The sequence below is a fragment of the Dendrobates tinctorius genome, unplaced genomic scaffold (genome assembly GCF_039654945.1).
Source record: "Dendrobates tinctorius isolate UK_male_01 unplaced genomic scaffold, ASM3965494v1 ptg000357l, whole genome shotgun sequence".
In the NCBI taxonomy this organism is placed as follows: Eukaryota; Metazoa; Chordata; class Amphibia; order Anura; family Dendrobatidae; genus Dendrobates; species Dendrobates tinctorius.
The window spans coordinates 326,215-352,026 of NW_027362023.1; the positions used below are offsets into that span (position 1 = coordinate 326,215).

Below are 25,812 nucleotides of genomic sequence, written 5' to 3' on the forward strand. Positions count from 1 at the left end.
GTGCTCTGGAAGAGTTTCAGGAGGACAAACCTGAGCGTTGTCCCATTGGAAAATTGTATGTTCCTGACCAGTGGAGAAAGAGTAATGTCTGAAGTTCATTGCTTCGCATTGGCTGGTCATCCAGGTATTTTTGGTACTAGAGATTTGGTGAGTCGGTCTTTTTGGTGGCCCGCCTTGTCTCGTGATGTCAGGAATTTTGTGCAGTCCTGTGGGACTTGCTCCTGGTCTAAACCTTCTTTTCGCTCTAGTGGGTTGTTGATGCCTTTGCTGGTGCCCAGGAGGCCATGGACCCATATTTCAATGGATTTTATTCCTGATCTGCCTGTCTCTCAGAGAATGACACTTATCTGGGTGATTTGTGATAGATTCTCTAAGATGGTCCATCTTGTACCACTCCCTAAGTTGCCATCTTCCTCAGAGTTGGTGCCCTTGTTTTTGCAACAGGTGGTTCGCTTGCATGGGATTCCTGAGAACATTGTATCTGACAGAGGAGTCCAGTTTGTCTCTAGATTTTGGAGGACTTTTTGTTCCAAGCTGGGAATTCAGCTGCCCTTCTCCTCTGCGTTTCACCCTCAGACCAATGGGCAGACGGAGAGAACAAACCAGACTTTGGAGTCTTATTTGAGATGATTTATCTCTGCTGATCAGGATGATTGGGTCTCATTTTTGCCCTTGGCCGAATTTGCTTTAAATAATAGAGCTAGTTCTGCCACTTTGATGTCACCTTTTTTTTGTAACTTTGGGTTTCATCCTCGATTCTCTTCAGGGCAGGTGGAGTCTTCTGCCTGCCCAGGTGTTGACACTGTGGTGGAGAGAATGCACCAGATTTGGGACGAAGTGGTAGATAAGTTGTCTCTCTCACAGGAAAAGGCCCAGCGGTTTTCCAACCGGCATAGGACCATTGGTCCCCGGTTTAAGGTGGGTGATATGGTTTTGTTGTCATCAAAGAATATCTCTATAAGGGTGGCTTCTCCAAAGTTTAAACCTAGATTTATTGGACCCTACAAGATTTTGGAGATTCTTAATCCGATCTCTTTTCGATTGGCTCTTCCTCTTACATTTAAGATCCATAACGTGTTTCATAAGTCTCTGTTGAAGAGGTTTGTTGAGCCAGTAGTTCCTGTGGTGGCACCTCCTGACCCTGTATTGGTTGAAGGTAATGTGGAATATGAGGTTGAGAAGATACTGGATTCTCGTCTGGCTAGACGGAGACTACAGTATTTGGTCAAGTGGAAGGGTTATGGCCAGGAGGATAATTCTTGGGTCTCTGCATCTGATATTCATGCTGAAAGATTGGTTCGTGCTTTTCATCGGGCCCATCCTGATCGGCCTGGTGGCGTGGATGAGAGTTCGGTGACCCCTCCTCAAGGGGGAGCTACTGTTATGAGCTCATTTTCTCGTTCACCTTTGATGTCCGATGAACTCCCTCTGCTGGTGAAAGGAGGTGGTGAAACTGATTTGGATGGGAGAAACCTGTCATCTGAACAGATGGATTGCGATTGGACATCCGGAATCTCTGAGTGGATATAAGGCTGCCGACGCCCTTGTAAGGTTGCTGGTGATTTCTCTGCTCTGAGCTCTGGACTCCAGTTCAGTTCCTGTCTTCTGAAAACTAAGTTTTGCTCTGTTATTGTTGAAATTTTGTCTGATTTGCTTAGTTTTGTGTTCAGCCGGCCCCGGCTGGGGCTTTGCTGAATTTCCATTTTGTCCCTGATCGGTTAAATCTCTTTTGTTCTGTCTTCAGAATATATCGGAGTGCTGATATAGGGATTTTGAAGTCTAGTGACTTCAGGGCTGTTTTTCTTATCAGACGTGTTGGGACGTTTTTGGTAGGGTTTTTGTGGATTGCAGCTAGCATCTTTTCTGTCCTTTCCTATCTAGTTAGTTGGGCCCCATCGTTTGCTCTGCCTGTGTCATGTGGTATACAGTCTATCTAGAGTCTAACGCATGGGTATAATAAGACACATGAGACATAAGCTTCTTAAGCATTTCTTGTATTACTTCATACAAGTAGTGCAGTAGCAGGATAGTTGCAGAGTTAGGCAAACAACCAACGATATTCAGAGTCTATTACTTTCCTGTCAGAAGTAGCTGGCAAGCAGAAGGGTTCTGTGTCCACAAATGGTTCCAAGCAGAGGAGATCCAGGCTTCACAGACCAAGTCACAAACTGGGAATAGAGCTGATTCAGGAGCACAGGTGAATCAGCTGGAGCTGATTAAAAGGACAATTGGCAGGAAACAGGGCAGGGACATCATAGCTGAGTACTCCATGTTATTTGAGGGCAAAGTCACTGCACATGCCAGGAAACAAGATGGCCAACGACAAGCTGAGGACTCCATATTGGTTGAGGGCAAAAGTCAATGCACAGTCCAGGAAACAAGATGGCCGACACACTAAATGCGAAGATAACGGATCTAGCATAAAAGTCCGAAGACATTACATTACTCCCCCCTTAAGGACAGCCTCCGGATGGCCCCAGTCCAGGCTTTCCCGGGTACCTCTGATGGAACTGGCGGAGTAAACGAGGCGCATGGAGATTGGAGGCTGGTTCCCACGAGTTGTCCTCAGAAGAATAGCCTTGCCACTGTACCAGGTATTGCACCCCGTTTCTACGCAACCTGGAGTCCAGGATCCTTTCCACGACAAACTCCTCCTGGCCATCGATGAGGACCGGAGCAGGAGGGGAAGAAGAACGACCAGGGAAAGAATTGGGAGTTGCAGCCTTCAGTAGAGAAACATGAAACACAGGGTGAATCCTCATAGATCTCGGCAGTTGAAGGCGACAGGCAACGTTACTGACAAGCTTAGTAATCTTATAAGGCCCGATGTACTTATGACCCAATTTGGATGATGGTACTCTCATCTTAAGGTTCTTAGTTGACAGCCAAACCAAATCTCCTACCTTGAAGGTTGGTGCAGGTTTACGAAACCTATCTGCCGATTTTTTATACCTGTCCTGAGCGGATTCCAGATTCCTCTTAAGTAGATCAAGGTTCTGTTGTAGAGATGTGATTCTGTCGGCTACAGCTGGGAGAGGTGTGTCTATGGGAAATCGAGGAAGGATGTTAGGATGATAACCCAAATTGGCATAAAAGGGTGACAGCTTAGTGGAAGCGCTCTGCGAATTGTTGTAAGAGAATTCAGCCAGTGGGAGCAAATCCACCCAGTCATCTTGTAGGTGGCAGATAAAACAGCGGAGATACTGTTCTAGGGTCTGGTTAGTCCGCTCAGTCTGTCCATTTGTCTGCGGATGAAAGGCAGAAGATAGATTAACTTTGATGTTTAACGCAGCACAGAAGTGCTGCCAAAACTTTGAAGTGAATTGCACCCCTCGATCAGATACAACCTCATCCGGTACGCCATGCAGACGAAACACATTTTGGATGATCAAGTCCGATGTGTGTTTCGCAGTGGGTAAACCCACACACGGAATAAAATGGGCTGCCTTTGTTAACCGATCCACCACCACTAGAACTGTGTTCTTCCCTTGAGAGGTTGGCAGCTCCACAATGAAGTCCATTGATATGGATCCCCATGGACGGGTGGGAATGGGTAGGGGTTGTAAAAGACCTGTAGGCGACGAACGTGGAGTCTTGCATCTAGCACAGACTTCACAAGAAGTGACATAATCCAGAACGTCTCTTCTGTACGTGGGCCACCAAAAGAAGCGAGACAGGAATTCTTGAGTCTTCAGAACTCCTCTATGCCCCGCTATTTTAGAATCGTGGACGAGTTGCAGTACTTTCCCTCTGGCCGTTTCAGGAATATACAGGCGTTGCCCCTGAATCCACACACCATTCTTATATACAAGACTTACTTCACAAGATGGTTGTGCCAACCAGGGATCCGTATGGTATGCTTCCTTGATATCGTTAAGCAAGTCTTGATTATGGATCACCCCCAGGAACCTGGAATCAGAGATAACAGTCTTATGAAACGTGAGTGGGATAGTTTCATCTGAGTAGAGTCTAGACAACGCATCGGCCTTTCCATTACGCGATCCTGGTCTATAAGAGATAACAAAACTGAATTGGTTTAAGAAAAGACTCTAACGAGCCTGGCGAGGAGTCAAACACTTAGCCGATCTGATAAACTCGAGATTGCGGTGGTCAGTCAAGACGATTATCTGCTGTGCAGCTCCCTGAAGGTGGTGTCTCCATTCTTTGAAGGCTGCGATGATGGCCAACAATTCTCTATTACCCACATCATAGTTTCGTTCTGCAGGAGACAACCGCCGAGAAAAGAAAGCACAGGGATGTAAGACTTCTTTCTCGCCTGTCCTCTGGGAGAGGATAGCTCCAATGGCACTGTCTGAGGCATCCACCTCTATTATGAAGGCACGTTCAGGGTTAGGATGCACCAGAATAGGTGCCGTGGTGAATTTCTGTTTCAGGCGGGAAAATGCTTCTTGAGCCTGGGGGGTCCAGGTAAAAGCAGAGTTCTTGCGGGTAAGCCGTGTGATGGGAGACACTACCTCAGAAAAGTTCCTGATAAAACGCCTATAAAAATTAGCAAACCCTATAAAGCGCTGGACCTCCTTTACATTCTTGGGGACCGGCCAGTCTTTAATGGCTTGGATCTTACTCTCATCCATACTAATTCCTCGTGACGTCATTACATACCCCAGAAATTGGATCTCCGTCCGATGGAATTCGCACTTTTCTAGTTTGATATACAGATGGTTTTGTCGAAGGCGTTCTAAGACCATCTTCACATGTCTGTGATGTTCCTCTGTGGAGTTAGAAAAAATCAAGATATCATCCAAATAAATTACAATGAATGTATCCAGGAGATCTCTAAAAATGTCATTCACCAAATGTTGGAAAGTTGCTGGGGCATTACATAAACCGAATGGCATTACCAGGTATTCAAAGTGTCCGTAGCGTGACCTGAAAGCAGTCTTCCATTCATCCCCAGGTCTAATGCGGACCAAGTTATAGGCCCCACGGAGATCCAACTTAGTAAAGAGCTTTGCATGCCGTACTCTCTCCAATAATTCCGGAATCAAAGGTAGTGGGTAACGGTTTCTGATCGTGATCTTATTGAGCTCCCGATAATCTATGCAGGGCCTAAGAGATCCGTCTTTCTTCTTCACAAAGAAGATTGGTGCACCAGCGGGAGATGAAGAATGGCGTATGAAGCCCTTGGCTAGCTGTTCATCTATATAGTCCTTTAGCGCCTTTAGCTCTGGCCCTGCCAAAGGGTAAATCTTGCCAAACGGTATCCCTGCACCTGGTAATAGGTCTATTGGACAGTCATATGGATGGTGAGGGGGTAGTAGGTCTGCGTTCCTTTTGTCGCACACATCAGCATACTCACGGTATATTGCTGGTAGCTCTGAGACTGATGGTGGTCCCTTAGGGATGGAGCAGACTGAAGCTTCTGGACTTATCTGTGTCTTCGGAAAGTGCAGTTCTTTAGTCTCCCAATTAATCGTAGGATTCTGAGCCTGCAGCCAAGGCAGTCCTAGAATAATAGGGAAATGAGGAGAAGAGATGAGCATAAAGGACAGACTCTCTTGATGGTCATTACCCATGAGGACCTTCAGGGGTTCCGTCTCCTGGTCCACTGGTCCCGAGTTTAACAGTGAGCCATCCACGGTCTCCATCTGTACAGGAGTAGCCTTCTTTACTGAATGTACGTTATGTCTCTGGGCAAAGGAGATGTCCATAAAATTGCCGCTTGCCCCTGAATCAATCATAGCGGAGGTAGATACCCAAACGGAGTGAACCCTGAGTTTGAGGGGAATGAAGCAATGAGAATTGTTGTTCTTGCAGCTCAGCTGGGAAACCGCTGAGAGGACCGGAAAAACTGCTGCAGTAACACCTGCATCGGGCTCAGAGATAACGGAGTTCAAGTCCGAGTAATCAATGTCTGTATCTTCTACTCCCTCTGGGGTCTGTAGTGCGGACCTGACAGAACCCCTCTCACAGCACTCGCAGTGTATGATGGCTGCAGTTGTCTTACGAGAACGACTGGGGCAGTTGATGATGAAATGTCCTGACTTACCGCAATAGAAACACAGATTTTCCTTTAGTCGCTGTTCCTTACGTGCATCACTGACCCGTCTCTGTAAAGAGTCCACCTGCATAGGCTCGGGTTTTGGTTCTCGTATAATCCTGCTCAAGGACTCCTTGGCTGGAGAGGGAGAGAATAAATGATTAGAGTGCCTTAGCTCCGACCACCTCTCCTGTCTGCGTTCAGTAAGCCGAGCATCGATCCGAATACAGTAGTTGATAAAATCTCCTAATGCTGTAGGTGGGTCGACACGAGCAAGTTCGTCTTTAATTACAGAGGATAATCCTCTCCGAAAAACCGATCTTTTAGCGGAGCTATCCCAAGTGGTGTCGAGGGCCCATCTCCGGAAATCCAGAGCATATTCTGCTACTGAGCGCTTACCTTGGCTTAAAGTCAACATAGCTGATTCCGCTGTAGCACCGCGGTTCGGATCATCGAATGCCTTCCCCATAGCTGAAATGAAAGCATCAAGGTTATTTAGACAGTCGTCGTCAGTCTCAATTAGAGGGTTTGCCCATGCGAGAGCTTTGTTGGAGAGCAGCATAATTATTGTTAATACTTTAGATCGCTCAGTAAGGAACTGAGGCGCATGAGCCGCAAAGAACAGTTTGCATTGATTAATGAATCCTCTGAATCTTTCCCGTTCACCGCCAAAGCGGAATGGTGGTAGCTTGGGGATTCCCATTGCCGGGGTGGAAGTTTGGGTTTGGACTTGTCGCTCCAGAACCTCAATCCGGGTTCGTAAGTCCTGAGTGGTTTGTCCGAACACCTGTAGATTATGATCACTCCGATCCCGCAGACTTGCAAAGCTGTCCTTTACTGCCTGTAGATCGGCAAGGATTGAATTGGTTACTTCGCACAGATGTTTAACAGAGTCCTCCATATTCCCCGAAGATGTATGGCAGAGAGGCTGGAAAGAAAGAAAAGGAGCACAATAGTGTTTACCTGTGGTAACACTCCTGACTTAAAAGAAGGGAATGTGCTCACCTGGAAAGGTTGTGAGAAGCCACAACCACTATCACATATATCGATATCTTGGATCCACAGCCTGCAGCGGCTCCCCAACGGCAAAGATCCAAAAAAAAAAATAAAAAAAAAAAAAATCTCTATACAGGTTGCAGCGGTGTCTCAGACCCAGCAGACTCTATCATGGCTCCTGAATCTGTCATGTGGTATACAGTCTATCTAGAGTCTAACGCATGGGTATAATAAGACACATGAGACATAAGCTTCTTAAGCATTTCTTGTATTACTTCATACAAGTAGTGCAGTAGCAGGATAGTTGCAGAGTTAGGCAAACAACCAACGATATTCAGAGTCTATTACTTTCCTGTCAGAAGTAGCTGGCAAGCAGAAGGGTTCTGTGTCCACAAATGGTTCCAAGCAGAGGAGATCCAGGCTTCACAGACCAAGTCACAAACTGGGAATAGAGCTGATTCAGGAGCACAGGTGAATCAGCTGGAGCTGATTAAAAGGACAATTGGCAGGAAACAGGGCAGGGACATCATAGCTGAGTACTCCATGTTATTTGAGGGCAAAGTCACTGCACATGCCAGGAAACAAGATGGCCAACGACAAGCTGAGGACTCCATATTGGTTGAGGGCAAAAGTCAATGCACAGTCCAGGAAACAAGATGGCCGACACACTAAATGCGAAGATAACGGATCTAGCATAAAAGTCCGAAGACATTACAGCCTGTCTTTCTGTCTGTGTTTGTGTTTTCATCTGTTTTCACCGACAATACATGTTGGGGGCTGTCTATTGCTTTGGGGTCTGCTCTGGGGCAGTTTAGATTTCCCCTTTCTTTCTTTAGGCTTATGTAGTTCTCCGGCTGTGACGAGGTGTCTAGGATCACCGTAGGAACACTCCACGGCTACTGTTAGTTGTGTGAATAGGATCAGGGGTCTGCAATCCGTTAGCTACCAACCTCTCCGGTTTTCTGAACTTAGCTTGCATTTTTGTTTTTTCCTCCTCCGGTGACTCATTCATAACACCTAGCTCTCCGGCAGGGAGTTCGGACTCTTCGCCAACCAGTCCCTCATTCCATTCGTTTCGGAATGAGGATTCTAGGAAGAATGGTGGCAGCAGTAGAAGCAATACCGTTCGCCCAGTTCCATTTTTGCCCCTGCAGCACGCTCTCTTGTCAGCCTGGGACAAGAATCCTTTCACGCTCGATCGGCGGTGCCGACTGTCCTCTCAAGTCAGGCAGTCACTCGGATGGTGGATAACCAGTTCCTCTCTGACCCAGGGAAACCCTTCCCCCCAGACCATAGGTTGGTGATAACAACCGACGCCAGTCTCCTCGGCTGGGGAGCGGTGTTTCGCCAACACACGACCTAGGGACGGTGGTCGCCACAGGAGGCACGCCTCCCGATCAACTTGTTGGAGTTACGAGCAATTCGGCTGGCTCTGCAGCAGTTTCATCACTTCTTAGCAGGCCACCCCGTCCGGATTCACTCGGACAACGCCACGGTGGTGGCTTACATAAATCACCAAGGGGGCACCCGCAGCAGAGCAACCATGCGCAAGGTAGGGCAAGTTCTTCAGTGGGCCGAAGCAAACCACTCTGTGATTTCGGCAGTCCACATCCCGGGCGTGGAAAACTGGGAGGCAGACTTTCTCAGCCGGCAGGGTCTTGTGTCCGGAGAGTGGTCACTACATCCCGAGGTCTTCCAGCAGTTTTGTCAACTGTGGAGAACTCCGGATGTGGACCTGATGGCGTCCAGAGTGAACGCCAAGGTGCCCACATATGTCGCTCGGGCCAGGGACCCGCAAGCAATTGCTGTGGATGCGTTGGTTCTGCCATGGAACCAGCTCCACCTCCCATATCTATTTCCCCCACTGCCACTACTCCCGAGGGTCATCAAAAAGATCAAGACGGAAGGGGTTCCGGCGATTCTGCTGGCCCCGGACTGACCCCGTCGAGCGTGGTACACAGATCTAATGCAACTGCTCGCCGACGTTCCTTGGCGACTGCCAGAGCGCCCAGATCTACTTTCTCAAAGGCCGATTTGCCACCCGAACTCAAGGGCCCTGTATTTGACGGCATGGCCGTTGAATCTTGGATTCTAACCCAGGGAGGGTTTGAGAGCAAGTTGGTCGCTACAATGGTTAGCGCCCGGAAGCCTGCTTCAGCACGAATTTACCACCACACCTGGAAGGTGTTCTTTGCTTGGTGTCAAGGCTGCAGTGTTTCTCCACTGAGATTCTCGATTCCCAACATCTTGGCCTTTCTCCAGTCGGGCCTAGACTCGGGCTTGGCCCCAAGTTCCCTCAGGAGACAAATATCGGCCTTATCCGTCCTGTTCCAGCGCAGAATTGCTACCAATTTGCAGGTTAAGACATTCATCCAGGGAGTCTCCCACTTGGTACCTCCCTATAAGGCACCTATGGACGCCTGGGACCTTAACCTGGTCCTAAGTGTTCTGCAGGAAGCTCCATTTGAACCACTGCAGGATGTCTCTTTGAGGTACCTTTCCTGGAAGGTGGTGTTCCTAGTGGCCATCACTTCTATCAGGCGGGTTTCAGAGCTGGCGGCCCTATCCTGCCGAGCTCCGTTCCTCTCTTTCCAGAAGGATAAGGTGGTGCTCAGACCAGCCCCTCCTTTTCTCCTGAAGGTCGTGTCCTCATTTCACATTAATGAGGATGTTGTCTTGCCTTCATTTTGTCCAGCACCGGTGCACCGTGTGGAAAAGGCTCTTCACACGTTGGACCTGGTAAGAGCGCTCCGGAGGTACGTGGCGCGGATGGCACCCTTTCGTCAGACGGACACGCTGTTCGTGCTCCCCGAAGGGCGCAGGAAGGGACTCGCTGCCTCGAAATTGACCATAGCCAGATGGATTTGTTTGACTATTCAGGAGTCCTACTGCATTAGAGTCACGCCGATTCCAGCAGGGATAAGAGCACACTCTACTCGGGTAGTGGGTGCCTCTTGGGCGCTTCGGCACCAGGCTTCGACGGAACAGGTTTGCAAGGCATCAACCTGATTCAGCCTGCACACATTTGCCAAACATTACAATATCCATACTCAGGCCTCAGCGGATGCAAGCCTGGGTTGAAGGATTCTCCAAGCAGCGGTGGCGCACCTTTAAACAAGAGGTGCATGTAGCTTGGATCGGTGAGTCAATCTCCCACCCAGGAACTGCTTTAGGACGTCCCACAGTATCTGTGTCCCCCAATGAGGCAAAGGAGAAACATGGATTTTTGTGATAACTCACCGTAAAATCCTTTTCTCCAAGACGCTCATTGGGGGACACAGCACCCACCCTGATAGCTAAGTTGGCGTCTATTTTGTTTAATTATACACATTTATTTATGTGATATAGGGGTGGTCTTTTTTCTGGACATGTTGTACCTGCATTAATGCTGATTTTGTTGTCCTCCTACTGCTTTGGCACCAAACTGATTTCCGCCCGCAATAGGGGCGAGGGTGTATACGGCGGAGGAGCTAACCTCCTTTTTTCACTTAGTGTGAGCCTCCAAGCGGCAGAAGCATACACCCCATAGTATCTGTGTCCCCCAATGAGCGTCTCAGAGAAAAGGATTTTACTGTGAGTTATCACTAAAATCCCTGTTTCAGAGTCTATGGATAGAGTGTAGCGCTCTCACCAGGGCTGTGGAGTCGGTAAGCCACAGTTGCGACTCCGACTCCTGGATTTTATCAGGCTCCGACTCAGACTCCTTCATAAATGGCCAATTCATAACAACAAATTTACTGTTGTAAAATATTAAACATCGTGCTTATTCAGTTTCTCACCATCATATAAGTAATCAGACCACTTAGAGCAAAAACTACATTTATTAGAATACAATTAGAATATAGCAAATAACTTTTATAAACTTTTCTAAACTGTAAGTAAATATGCAATAAACACTTTTATGCAGTTAATAAGAAGAAATCTATAAATTTGTCCTCAGAAAAAGTATTGCCTCTGTCAGATCCTCCTTCATGGATGCCCTCAAATCTGATCTAATTATTTTGAGAGCAGAGAACAACCTCTCTACACTAACTTGTGTTGGTGGCAAAGCAGTAACCACTCGGGCAACATCTCTGACAATGTCAGGATACAGAGGAATCGCTTGTTGCACTGTTATTTTTGATGAACGGTCAAATTTCTCAATTTCTTTTAGTGCACATGAAAAATTCTGCTGAAATGTACTGGCTGTGTTCCTTGATGGGGGTGACTCTTCTTCTATGCGGGAATGCTTTGCACGGTCCTTGTGATCCAAATATTTTTCGAAATTAAATTCTTTATCAGTTGATGATGAGGGTGAAGATGTGGCAGGACGACCAAATTCTTCTTGTTCCTCCTGACTGTTCTGCAACCCTTTCATCCTTACTGCTATTTCAAACAGAGCTTCTTTTCCTTTACTTAGCTGTTGATCATCTAGAAGAATCCGATGCATTGGGTCTACATAAACAGCTGCCAAAAGAATGTTATTTTGTAATAGTAGCTCCTCTCTCCGTTTCATTGATGTAGCAATGCCACTTGCAATTAACCCTCCTCTTTGGGACAGGCGAAACATCAGGTTCTTCCACTCCTTTAAGAAAATACCTGGAGTTAAGTCCTCTGCTTGTAATTTTTTAGTCACTGTAAATGGGTGCTCTAGCAATTTTTCCAGCTCAGTCACCTGATTCCACTGACTTTCATTTAGCGTCAGTTGAGGGTTAGCCATGTCTACAAGAAAGGTTTTCAGTTCAACCAAGCGCTGAATCATTAAGTAAGTACTGCCCCATCGTGTGGCTTGATCAATAATTGCCCCTTTTCCAGCACGTCTCTTCAAAATTGAGTCAACTTTAGGGGTTCTGGCAACAGTAGCCAATTTTCTCACCTTGCCAATCAGTGCAGCAGCATGTCCTTCTTGCAGACTGTCTCTTATAGCCAGCTGTAGCGTATGCACAACACAGCGCATGTGATGAATGAAAGAACATATTGACACAGTTTCAACAAGATCATCTAAACTATCATGTTGCTGTTCATCTGAAGCAACTTCAGTTTGCTCCTCAGTTACAATACTGTGTTCCTCTATTTCAAACATTTCTGTGTCTGTGGACCCAGAATGTTCTTCTAGCTGCTGGTCACCATCATTACTCTCATTCATTAGCTTAATAGTACTTATCATATTTGAAGCATTGTCAGTTACGACAGAAAGAACTTGCTCTTTTTTCAGTTCATAGTCCTGCAGAACCTTTTCCACCAAGACCTGGAGAAACTCACTGGTGTGATGAGCTTTGGTGTCTTTTACTGCCAATGTCTTGGTAACTATTTCATTTTTGTCACAAACAAATCGGACATTGATGGCAAAATAGTTCACTCTGTGACGTGTGCAGGCATCCATTTTAAGAAACAGAAAGCGTCCCTTGAGAGTTTTTTTAAGTTCTTCCTTTTGTTTAAAAGCTTCTTCGATTACTAATTTTCTAATACTCTCTCTCTCCAGAGAAACACCAAGCTTGCGGGCCATTTCCCCATTCAGACACATAAAAGCTGGTCGTGAAAATAATGAAATAGGCACACTATCCTTTACAACAAGCTCTATGATCTGTTTTTTAAATGTATCTACTGTCATTGTCACAGTAACTTTGTCACTGACAAAATATCTTGCAACTGATGGCTGCAAAGTTCTCTGCTCCTTTGTTTGGCTGGAAGAGCTGGGCACTGGTTCATTGGTTTGGATGCAGTCTTTCTCATCCACTGCTTTCAGTACTTCTGGATGAAAGCGCTGTAAATGTCTCTTTAGATTAGAAGCTCTGGTAGGAGCATTTTTATCTTTGCCTGAATATGCACTCATCTTGGCTTCACAGCATTTGTTTTCGTCTGGATCATTTGTCATACACTGACAGACATAATGTTTTCTATCTTGAGTGATGGTGAAATGTTCAAATACAGCTGATTTAATGTGATGCTTCTTTGACATTCTCAGGTTTTTAATTCTGCATTCACAATCCAAATGACAATTGTTTTTCCTAAAAACAATTGTACAAAATTATTGCCAGGTCGTACAACTGATATAGTGGTCAGTAATACTGTTATTATTCCTCATGTACTCACAGTTAACTGATGCAAAGTTTGTTGAAAGGATAATACTTCTTACAGTCTTCCTCTTCTGAGTAGCAGGCAGCTGTGAGATGCTTGGAAGACGCACACCTAGTATGATCTAGTCTAGAGGAGGAGCTTTACTACTAAGAATTTGCAACACATTTTCACTTTCAGTTTCATTCATTGTAAGTAGGGGGGTTGGGGCAGCATGAGGTTAACCAAGTATAAGATTAGATAAGGGCAGTGGAGAACAGTGACACACAAGAAGTAAGAAATGTCTCTATCTCCAGCAGAACTGCTTATCACTGTTGTTCATAGTTTGATAGAACATATATATTTGAGTAACATTTATAAAATTCATATGAAAGTTCAATTATGAAATATTAATACATTTTTTTTAAAGCTGGAGTTGGAGTCGGTACATTTCTACCGACTCCGACTCCAACCAAAACTAACTCCGACTCCACGACTCCGACTCCACAGCCCTGGCTCTCACATTATCTCCTCTCTCTTTCAGAGCCTATGGATAGAGTGCAGCACTCTCACACTATCTCCTCTCTCTTTCAGAGCCTAAGGATAGAGTGCAGCACTCTCACACTATCTCCTCTCTCAGAGTTTATGGATAGAGCGCAGCACTTACATTATCTCCTCTCTCTTTCAGAGCCTATGGATAGAGTGCAGCACTCTCACACTATCTCCTCTCTCTTTCAGAGTCTATGGATAGAGCACAGCACTCTCACATTATCTCCTCTCTCTTTCAGAGTCTATGGATAAAGTGTAGCACTCTCACACTATCTCCTCTCTCTTTCAGAGTCTATGGATAGAGCGCAGCACTCTCACACTGTCTCACAGTCTCCCGGGAATCTCTTGCTGGTTTGAAGTCCAGAAGCGAGAGCTGGTAAGGTGTCTGCAGCCACAGGGAGTGGTGGTCTCACATCACATGTGATCTGTAATAATCGGGGTGGGGTCCGCAGGTAGAGGTGAGTCCCCTGGAGAACGCGCTGCAGGTTCTGGGGAACAAGACGCAGGAGCTGCGAGCGCTGATCACCCAGTACCAGCACCACAATCTGCACGGGAACATCAACCTGCTCAGCATGTGTCTGAATGGGGTCATCGATGCCGCCGTCAACGGGGGGATCACGCGATACCAGGAGGTGCGAGAGCTGCGAGTGACACCTACAGGACCCCTATGTGTCTGTCTATTGCTATTCTCGCTATCCATCCCTTTATAGATCTGTCTCTAGCTTCCCCACCTGCTGTCTCTTTATCTTTTTTTTTGCCCCTCTCTCACTGTCTCTCAATATTTTCTCCTCTGTCTCTGTGTGTTCCTCTGAGTCTTTGTTTCGCCCTCTCACGGTCTTGCCCTCTGTCCTCCTCTCACTTTCTCTCTCTTACATTGTGTCTTGCTCTCTGTCTGTGTTCCCTACCCCCCAATTTTTCTGTGTTCTCTTGCTGTCTTTCTGACTCTCCCTCTCACTGTCTCTCTCTGTGTCCCCCACCTTGCGGTCTCTGTGTCCTTTTTGTTGTCTCGCTCTCTGTGTCCCGCTCGCTGTCACTTTCTCTCTGTCCCCCTCGCTGTCTCGTGCTGTCTTTCTCTGGCTGTCTCTCTCTTTTTTTTCTCCATGAACTTTTTATTGTTTTATAAAGACATGCTTTTACAGCAGTTGATCCTTCCGTCATTGTACAACATTACAATATCTTTCTTAATCATTTGACAGCTAAACATAATCTAATATATAAAGCTCAAGTGTATGTGTGTATGTATGTGTGTATGTGTGTGTGTATGTATGTATGTGTGTATGTGTGTATGTGTGTGTGTATGTATGTATGTGTGTGTGTATGTGTGTATGTATGTGTGTATGTATGTGTGTATATGTGTGTGTGTATGTGTGTATGTGTGTGTGTGTATGTGTGTGTGTATGTATGTGTGTATGTGTGTGTGTATGTGTGTATGTGTGTATGTATGTGTGTATATGTGTGTGTGTATGTGTGTGTGTATGTATGTGTGTGTGTGTATGTGTGTGTGTATGTATGTGTGTATGTGTGTGTGTATGTGTGTATGTATTTGACCACAACATTTTATTGGGTCCTGGTGTCTCAATTTAGTGTGATTGATTAACGAGAAGAGAGAGCCAACAAAAAAAAATAAATAAATAAAAAAAAAAAACAACTTAGCCTTAACCTCCTATATATTCAGACATAGCTAGGGGGAGCATTTATGCAGGGGTGGCATTTATGCACATGTAATCGAAGTACATGTATCAAAGTACTTCTGGCAGTTATAACATGGCAGTTAGACAGGGCAGGAGACAGGTAAGACATTTATATACATCTACTCCCTGTACATTTGGAGTACAACAAATATATACCATATGCATTTGTGTAATTTATATCCTGGCCGCTGCATTCACACACATCCACCGCCCTGGCATTAACTCTCTATACTCCATCCATATTGGCCCCTCGCTTCTTTCCTCTCCTATGTATAGCACTCACGCTCTTTTCACATTGTTAAATTGCACAGATCCAGGCAGTCCCACCATTCAACACCAGAGACGCTCTCACAAATCACTTAACCATCTGCTCACTCTTTCTATCCTCCTTCTCCTAGTCGCAGGAGACATTGCTCCCAACCCTGGTCCCCCATGTTATAGAAAGTCAAACCTCCCGACTGCTACACTCAGAAACCCCTCTAATCTTATTAATATTCCCTGCATGCCATCTGTCTCTCTTAATTGTGCACTTTGGAATTCTCGCTCAGTGTGTAACAAACTCTCCTTCATTCATGACTTCTTCCTTTCTAATTCTCTTAACCTCCTGGCTCTTACTGAAACCTGGATCCAGCAGTCAGATACTACCGCTGCTGCTGCTCTTTCATACGGGGGGCTACACTTCTCTCATACCCCAAGATCAGACAATAGAGCTGGTGGAGGCGTTGGTCTGCTCCTATCATCAAAATGTACCTTTCAGGTTATCCCTCAAGTACCCTCACTTGTCTTCCCTTCTTTTGAGGTCCATGCCGTCAGACTCTACACCCCCTTCTCCATGCAAGTGGCGGTGGTATATCGTCCTCCCGGCCCCTCCCATCAGTTCCTGGATCATTTTGCCACTTGGCTTCCATATTTTCTCTCCTGTGACATCCCTACCCTCATCATGGGAGATTTCAACATCCCCATTGCTCTTCCCCTCTCCCCATCTGCTACTCACCTTTTATCTCTAACCTCCTCATTTGGCCTTTCGCAGCTTACTAATTCTCCAACGCATGAAGACGGAAACTCCCTCGACTTGGTCTTCTCTCGGCTTTGTGCAGTGGATGATTTTGCAAACTCCCCTCTCCCGCTCTCTGACCACAATCTTCTTTCATTCTCTATAAAGAACTGCCAGGCTGCTCAGGTCACCCCCACTGTCCAGACTTATAGAAACATACAGGCCATTAACACCCAGAAACTTCTGAAGAACTTGCAGTCTTCATTGGCCCCTATCTCCTCCCTCTCATGTCCTGATTCTGCATTGAAGCATTACAATGAAACACTTCAAAGTGCCCTGGATGAATTTGCTCCTCCTATAAATAGAACACCACAACACAGACGGCGACAACCCTGGCACACGGTGCAAACACGTTTCCTGCAGCGGTGCTCCAGGTGCGCCGAACGTCTGTGGAGAAAATCCAATCTACACGAAGATTTCATCCATTTTAAGTTTATGCTTAGAACATACAACACTGCCCTTCACCTCTCCAAACAAACCTATTTCAGCACCATCATCACCTCACTGTCCAATAACCCGAAACGTCTCTTTGACACTTTTCATTCTCTACTCAATCCAAGAGTACAGGCCCCAACCACGGAGCTCCAAGCTGACGATCTGGCCAATTACTTCAGAGAAAAAATTGACCAGATCCAACAGGAAATTATCTCCAAATCCCCTCATACCATGCACTGTCCTCCCTCCCCCACTGCATCTAACTCACTCTCTGATTTTGAACCAGTCACAGAAGAAGAAGTAAGCAGGCTCCTTGCATCTTCTCGCCCAACTACTTGCACCAGTGACCCATTTCCGTCTCATCTCCTCCAGTCCCTTTCCCCTGCTGTCACCCCTCACCTAACTAAAATATTTAACCTCTCTCTCTCTTCTGGTATTTTTCCCTCCTCATTTAAGCATGCCATCATACATCCACTACTTAAAAAACCATCCCTCAACCAAAACTGTGCCGCTAACTATAGACCTGTCTCTAATCTTCCCTTCATCTCTAAACTCCTGGAACGCCTGGTCCACTCCCGTCTTATCCGCTATCTCTCAGAAAACTCTGTTCTCGACCCTCTCCAATCCAGTTTCCGCTCTTTACACTCCACTGAAACTGCCCTCACTAAAGTCTCTAATGATCTGCTAACAGCTAAATCAAATGGTCATTACTCCATGCTAATTCTCTTGGATCTCTCTGCAGCATTCGACACTGTGGATCATCAGCTCCTCCTCACTATGCTCCGTTCCATTGGCCTCAAGGACACCGTTCTCTCCTGGTTCTCCTCCTATCTCTCCGACCGCTCCTTTACTGTTTCTTTTGCCGGTTCCTCCTCCTCTCACCTTCCCCTTACTGTTGGGGTTCCTCAAGGATCGGTTCTAGGCCCCCTCCTCTTCTCCTTGTACACTGCCCCTATTGGTCAAACAATCAGTAGATTTGGTTTCCAGTACCATCTCTATGCTGATGACACCCAATTATACGCTTCTTCTCCTGACATCACGCCAGCCTTTCTAGAAAACACCAGCGATTGTCTAAACGCTGTGTCTAACATCATGTCCTCACTATATCTGAAACTGAACCTGTCAAAGACTGAACTCCTGGTGTTTCCTCCCACTACTAATGTACCTATACCCGACATTGCCATTTCTGTGTGTGGTTCCACTATTACTCCCCAGCAACATGCCCGCTGTCTTGGGGTCATACTTGATTCCGAGCTTTCCTTTGCCCCCCACATTCGATCACTGGCTCGCTCTTGTCATCTGCACCTCAAAAACATTTCTAGAATTCGACCTTTTCTTACTTTTGACTCTGCAAAAACTCTTACTGTTTCTCTTATTCATTCTCGTCTCGACTATTGTAACTCTCTTCTAATCGGTCTCCCTCTTACCAAACTCTCCCCTCTCCAATCTGTCTTGAATGCTGCAGCCAGGATCATATTCCTCACCAATCGTTACACCGATGCCTCTACCTTGTGCCAGTCATTACACTGGCTACCCATCCACTCCAGAATTCAGTATAAACTTATTACCCTCACCCACAAAGCACTGCATGGCTCAGCACCACCCTACATCTCCTCCCTTGTTTCAGTATACCACCCTACCCGCGCCCTCCGTTCTGCTGATGACCTGAGGTTAGTATCCTCAATAATCAGAACCTCCCACTCCCGTCTCCAAGACTTTACACGTGCTGCGCCAATTCTTTGGAATGCACTTCCCAGGTCAATACGATTAGTCCCCAATCCCCACAATTTTAAGCGTGTCCTGAAAACGTATTTATTCAGACTGGCCTACCGCCTCAACACATTAACCTAACCTATCCCTGTGTGGCAGAGCCAAAAGTTTTACCATAACCAGGTTCCCAGCATCATGTTCCCACATGCTTTATGCATCCATTAGCCCTATGTGTCTGTACTGTTACACACTTAACATTATGGCTGGTCCATACAATCAGAGCAACTGTTACCACCCTCCTTTCGTGTCTCCCTCTTTCCTCATAGACTGTAAGCTTGCGAGCAGGGCCCTCACTCCTCTTGTTATTTGTTATAATCTACTGTATGTGATTATTGTTATGCTGTAATGTCTATTGTCTGTACAAATCCCCTCTGAAATGTAAAGTGCTGCGGAATATGTCGGCGCTATAAAAATAAAATTTATTATTATTATTATGTATGTGTGTATGTATGTGTGTGTGTATGTGTGTGTGTATGTGTGTGTGTATGTGTGTATGTGTGTGTATGTGTGTGTATGTGTGTATGTGTGTGTGTATGTGTGTATGTATGTATGTGTGTATGTATGTGTGTATGTGTGTATGTATGTGTGTATGTGTGTATGTATGTGTGTGTGTATGTGTGTATGTATGTGTGTATGTGTGTGTGTGTCTGTGTATGTGTATGTATGTGTGTGTATGTGTGTATGTATGTGTGTGTGTATGTGTGTATGTATGTGTGTGTGTGTGTATGTGTCTGTGTATGTGTCTGTGTATGTGTATGTATGTGTGTGTATGTGTGTATGTATGTGTGTATGTATGTGTATGTGTGTATGTATGTGTGTGTGTATTTGTGTATGTGTGTATGTGTGTGTGTATGTATGTGTGTATGTATGTATGTCCGGGATTGTCATCCGCACCGTCGCAGCTACAGCCACAAAATTTGGCACAGTCACAAGTCTGGACCCCGAGAGTGTCCTAGGCTATGTTGTGAGGCGAAATTTTAACCCTGTGCGTTCCAATTCACCAAACAATTTTGCCCCTGTCTACATAATGGGGAAAAAGTGTGTGCGTATCAAGCCCCGCCCCTCATTATTATGTCATAATGGTTGCCATGGCGACGCTGATGTCATCATAGGTTGCAAGCTCCGCCGCTCACTATGATGTCATAATGGTTGACTATGGGATGGAGGATGTGTGATGGGTATATGGGCACGGGACTATGGGATGGAGGATAATTATAATTTGCTATAACTAACCACAGTTAGTTACTATGCCCGGGCAGCGCCGGCTCTTCAGCTAGTATTAGATATAACTAAATATTATGGGAGAAAGAAGGGTGAGGGGCAGGAGTGCTGACCCCAGATTATTACACCCTATATTACCAATAACAGCTCTATTACATCTCTGTGACCGCAGTGTGTGGTGTGAATGGTCGCCAGCTGTCACATCTCCTGAGATATGATGTTGTATTATTGGTGGATGAAGACAATCGTCATTCACCGATGCCACGATCTCGGACTACTAATTCTAGTATCTATGAGGATGGATGTCCGGGATACACCGCTCCGAAGTCTCTATGGGGGCTTTAGAGAGCGCCAATTTAATATTGTGCAGTTTATTGATAAGAATGCTCCACACTCCCAGCGCCGCTTCCACTGTTGGTGCCAGACACAATTTCCTTTCATCGCCGGGGATAGACCCACTAATGATGTGTAAATGAAAAAAAGATGCAACATTTGGGGAGGTTATGATATGTCTTTCGATTTCTATCCAATGTCTGTTATCCTTATCATTCCACATCAACCTCAGTTGTTCAAATATGGCTGCCCTATAATATCTCACCACTGAGGGGCAGCCCAGTCCTCCCTCTGTTATTGGGATGTATAATATGGCTGCCCTATAATATCTCACCACTGAGGGGCAGCCCAGTCCTCCCTCTGTTATTGGGATGTATAATATGGCTGCCCTATAATATCTCACCACTGAGGGGCAGCCCAGTCCTCCCTCTGTTATTGGGATGTATAATATGGCTGCTCTATAATATCTCACCACTGAGGGGCAGCCCAGTCCTCCCTCTGTTATTGGGATGTATAATATGGCTGCTCTATAATATCTCACCACTGAGGGGCAGCCCAGTCCTCCCTCTGTTATTGGGATGTATAATATGGCTGCTCTATAATATCTCACCACTGAGGGGTAGCCCAGTCCTCCCTCTGTTATTGGGATGTATAATATGGCTTCTCTATAATATCTCACCACTGAGGGGCAGCCCAGTCCTCCCTCTGTTATTGGGATGTATAATATGGCTGCTCTATAATATCTCACCACTGAGGGGCAACCCAGTCCTCCCTCTGTTATTGGGATGTATAATATGGCTGCTCTATAATATCTCACCACTGAGGGGCAGCCCAGTCCTCCCTCTGTTATTGGGATGTATAATATGGCTTCTCTATAATATCTCACCACTGAGGGGCAGCCCAGTCCTTCCTCTGTTATTGGGATGTATAATATAGCTGCTCTATAATATCTCACCACTGAGGGGCAGCCCAGTCCTCCCTCTGTTATTGGGATGTATAATATGGCTGCTCTATAATATCTCACCACTGAGGTGCAGCCCAGTCCTCCCTCTGTTATTGGGATGTATAATATGGCTGCTCTATAATATCTCACCACTGAGGGGCAGCCCAGTCCTCCCTCTGTTATTGGGATGTATAATATGGCTGCTCTATAATATCTCACCACTGAGGGGCAGCCCAGTCCTCCCTCTGTTATTGGGATGTATAATATGGCTGCTCTATAATATCTCACCACTGAGGGGCAGCCCAGTCCTCCCTCTGTTATTGGGATGTATAATATGGCTTCTCTATAATATCTCACCACTGAGGGGCAGCCCAGTCCTCCCTCTGTTATTGGGATGTATAATATGGCTGCTCTATAATATCTCACCACTGAGGGGCAGCCCAGTCCTCCCTCTGTTATTGGGATGTATAATATGTCTTCTCTATAATATCTCACCACTGAGGGGCAGCCCAGTCCTCCCTCTGTTATTGGGATGTATAATATGGCTGCCCTATAATATCTCACCACTGAGGGGCAGTCCAGTCCTCCCTCTGTTATTGGGATGTATAATATGGCTGCTCTATAATATCTCACCACTGAGGGGCAGCCCAGTCCTCCCTCTGTTATTGGGATGTATAATATGGCTTCTCTATAATACCTCACCACTGAGGGGCAGCCCAGTCCTCCCTCTGTTATTGGGATGTATAATGTGGCTGCTCTATAATATCTCACCACTGAGGGGCAGCCCAGTCCTCCCTCTGTTATTGGGATGTATAATATGGCTGCTGTATAATATCTCACCACTGAGGGGCAGCCCAGTCCTCCCTCTGTTATTGGGATGTATAATATGGCTGCTCTATAATATCTCACCACTGAGGGGCAGCCCAGTCCTCCCTCTGTTATTGGGATGTATAATATGGCTGCTCTATAATATCTCACCACTGAGGGGCAGCCCAGTCCTCCCTCTGTTATTGGGATGTATAATATGGCTGCTCTATAATATCTCACCACTGAGGGGCAGCCCAGTCCTCCCTCTGTTATTGGGATGTATAATATGGCTGCTCTATAATATCTCACCACTGAGGGGCAGCCCAGTCCTCCCTCTGTTATTGGGATGTATAATATGGCTGCGCTATAATATCTCACCACTGAGGGGCAGCCCAGTCCTCCTTCTGTTATTGGGATGTATAATATGTCTGCTCTATAATATCTCACCACTGAGGGGCAGCCCAGTCCTCCCTCTGTTATTGGGATGTATAATATGTCTGCTCTATAATATCTCACCACTGAGGGGCAGCCCAGTCCTCCTTCTGTTATTGGGATGTATAATATGTCTGCTCTATAATATCTCACCACTGAGGGGTAGCCCAGTCCTCCCTCTTTTATTGGGATGTATAATATGGCTGCTCTATAATATCTCACCACTGAGGGGCAGCCCTGTCCTCCCTCTGTTATTGGGATGTATAATATGGCTGCTCTATAATATCTCACCACTGAGGGGCAGCCCAGTCCTCCCTCTTTTATTGGGATGTATAATATGGCTGCTCTATAATATCTCACCACTGAGGGGCAGCCCAGTCCTCCCTCTGTTATTGGGATGTATAATATGGCTGCTCTATAATATCTCACCACTGAGGGGTAGCCCAGTCCTCCCTCTGTTATTGGGATGTATAATATCTCACCACTGAGGGGCAGCCCAGTCCTCCCTCTGTTATTGGGATGTATAATATGTCTGCTCTATAATATCTCACCACTGAGGGGCAGCCCAGTCCTCCCTCTTTTATTGGGATGTATAATATGTCTGCTCTATAATATCTCACCACTGAGGGGCAGCCCAGTCCTCCCTCTGTTATTGGGATGTATAATATGGCTGCTCTATAATATCTCACCACTGAGGGGCAGCCCAGTCCTCCCTCTGTTATTGGGATGTATAATATGGCTGCTCTATAATATCTCACCACTGAGGGGCAGCCCAGTCCTCCCTCTGTTATTGGGATGTAGAATATGGCTGCTCTATAATATCTCACCACTGAGGGGCAGCCCAGTCCTCCCTCTGTTATTGGGATATATAATATGGCTGCTCTATAATATCTCACCACTGAGGGGCAGCCCAGTCCTCCCTCTGTTATTGGGATGTATAATATGGCTGCTCTATAATATCTCACCACTGAGGGGCAGCCCAGTCCTCCCTCTGTTATTGGGATGTATAATATGGCTGCTCTATAATATCTCACCACTGAGGGACAGCCCTGTCCTCCCTCTGTTATTGGGATGTATAATATGGCTGCTCTATAATATCTCACCACTGAGGGACAGCCCTGTCCTCCCTCTGTTATTGGGATGTATAATATGGCTGCTCTATAATATCTCACCACTGATGGGCAGCCCAGTCCTCCCTCTGTTATTGGGATGTAGAATATGGCTGCTCTATAATATCTCACCACTGAGGGGCAGCCCAGTCCTCCCTCTGTTATTGGGATGTATAATATGGCTGCTCTATAATACCTCACCACTGAGGGGCAGCCCAGTCCTCCCTCTGTTATTGGGATGTATAATATGTCTGCTCTATAATATCTCACCAATGAGGGGCAGCCCAGTCCTCCCTCTGTTATTGGGATGTATAATATGGCTGCTCTATAATATCTCACCACTGAGGGACAGCTCAGTCCTCCCTCTGTTATTGGGATGTATAATATGGCTGCTCTATAATATCTCACCACTGAGGGACAGCTCAGTCCTCCCTCTGTTATTGGGATGTATAATATGGCTGCTCTATAATATCTCACCACTGAGGGGCAGCCCAGTCCTCCCTCTGTTATTGGGATGTATAATATGGCTGCTCTATAATATCTCACCACTGATGGGCAGCCCAGTCCTCCCTCTGTTATTGGGATGTAGAATATGGCTGCTCTATAATATCTCACCACTGAGGGGCAGCCCAGTCCTCCCTCTGTTATTGGGATGTATAATATGGCTGCTCTATAATATCTCACCACTGAGGGGCAGCCCAGTCCTCCCTCTGTTATTGGGATGTATAATATGGCTGCTCTATAATATCTCACCACTGAGGGGCAGCCCAGTCCTCCCTCTGTTATTGGGATGTATAATATGGCTGCTCTATAATATCTCACCACTGAGGGGCAGCCCAGTCCTCCCTCTGTTATTGGGATGTATAATATGGCTTCTCTATAATATCTCACCACTGAGGGACAGCCCAGTCCTCCCTCTGTTATTGGGATGTATAATATGGCTGCTCTATAATATCTCACCACTGAGGGACAGCCCTGTCCTCCCTCTGTTATTGGGATGTATAATATGGCTGCTCTATAATATCTCACCACTGAGGGGCAGCCCAGTCCTCCCTCTGTTATTGGGATGTATAATATGGCTTCTCTATAATATCTCAACACTGAGGGGCAGCTCAGTCCTCCCTCTGTTATTGGGATGTATAATATGGCTGCTCTATAATATCTCACCACTGAGGGGCAGCCCAGTCCTCCCTCTGTTATTGGGATGTAGAATATGGCTGCTCTATAATATCTCACCACTGAGGGGCAGCCCAGTCCTCCCTCTGTTATTGGGATGTATAATATGGCTGCTCTATAATATCTCACCACTGAGGGGCATCCCAGTCCTCTCTCTGTTATTGGGATGTATAATATGGCTGCTCTATAATATCTCACCACTGAGGGGCAGCCCAGTCCTCCCTCTGTTATTGGGATGTATAATATGGTTGCTCTATAGTATCTCACCACTGAGGGGAAGCCCAGTCCTCCCTCTGTTATTGGGATATATAATATGTCTGCTCTATAATATCTCACCACTGAGGGGCAGCCCAGTCCTCCCTCTGTTATTGGGATGTATAATATGGCTGCTCTATAATATCTCACCACTGAGGGGCAGCCCAGTCCTCCCTCTGTTATTGGGATGTATAATATGTCTGCTCTATAATATCTCACCACTGAGGGGCAGCCCAGTCCTCCCTCTGTTATTGGGATATATAATATGTCTGCTCTATAATATCTCACCACTGAGGGGCAGCCCAGTCCTCCCTCTGTTATTGGGATGTATAATATGTCTGCTCTATAATACCTCACCACTGAGGGGCAGCCCAGTCCTCCCTCTGTTATTGAGATGTATAATATGGCTGCTCTATAATATCTCACCACTGAGGGACAGCCCTGTCCTCCCTCTGTTATTGGGATGTATAATATGTCTGCTCTATAATATCTCACCACTGAGGGACAGCCCAGTCCTCCCTCTGTTATTGGGATGTATAATATGGCTGCTCTATAATATCTCACCACTGAGGGACAGCCCTGTCCTCCCTCTGTTATTGGGATGTATAATATGTCTGCTCTATAATATCTCACCACTGAGGGGCAGCCCAGTCCTCCCTCTGTTATTGGGATATATAATATGTCTGCTCTATAATATCTCACCACTGAGGGGCAGCCCAGTCCTCCCTCTGTTATTGGGATATATAATATGTCTGCTCTATAATATCTCACCACTGAGGGGCAGCCCAGTCCTCCCTCTGTTATTGGGATATATAATATGTCTGCTCTATAATACCTCACCACTGAGGGGCAGCCCAGTCCTCCCTCTGTTATTGAGATGTATAATATGGCTGCCCTATAATATCTCACCACTGAGGGGCAGCCCAGTCCTCCCTCTGTTATTGGGATGTATAATATGTCTGCTCTATAATATCTCACCACTGAGGGGAAGCCCAGTCCTCCCTCTG

General features: G+C 46.1%; 1 protein-coding gene across 5 annotated transcripts in view; it reads left to right on the forward strand.

Annotated features, from left to right (window-relative positions):
- Positions 1 to 25,812, forward strand: part of DOCK3 (dedicator of cytokinesis 3) — a 301,507-nt gene that overhangs the window by 191,885 nt on the left and 83,810 nt on the right. For all 5 annotated transcript variants that reach the window (XM_073562529.1, XM_073562530.1, XM_073562531.1 and 2 more), the window contains 2 exons: positions 13,869 to 13,955; positions 14,032 to 14,211. In XM_073562529.1, coding sequence (XP_073418630.1) covers positions 13,869 to 13,955; positions 14,032 to 14,211 — 267 coding nt within the window. The remainder of the gene's footprint in view (positions 1 to 13,868; positions 13,956 to 14,031; positions 14,212 to 25,812) is intronic.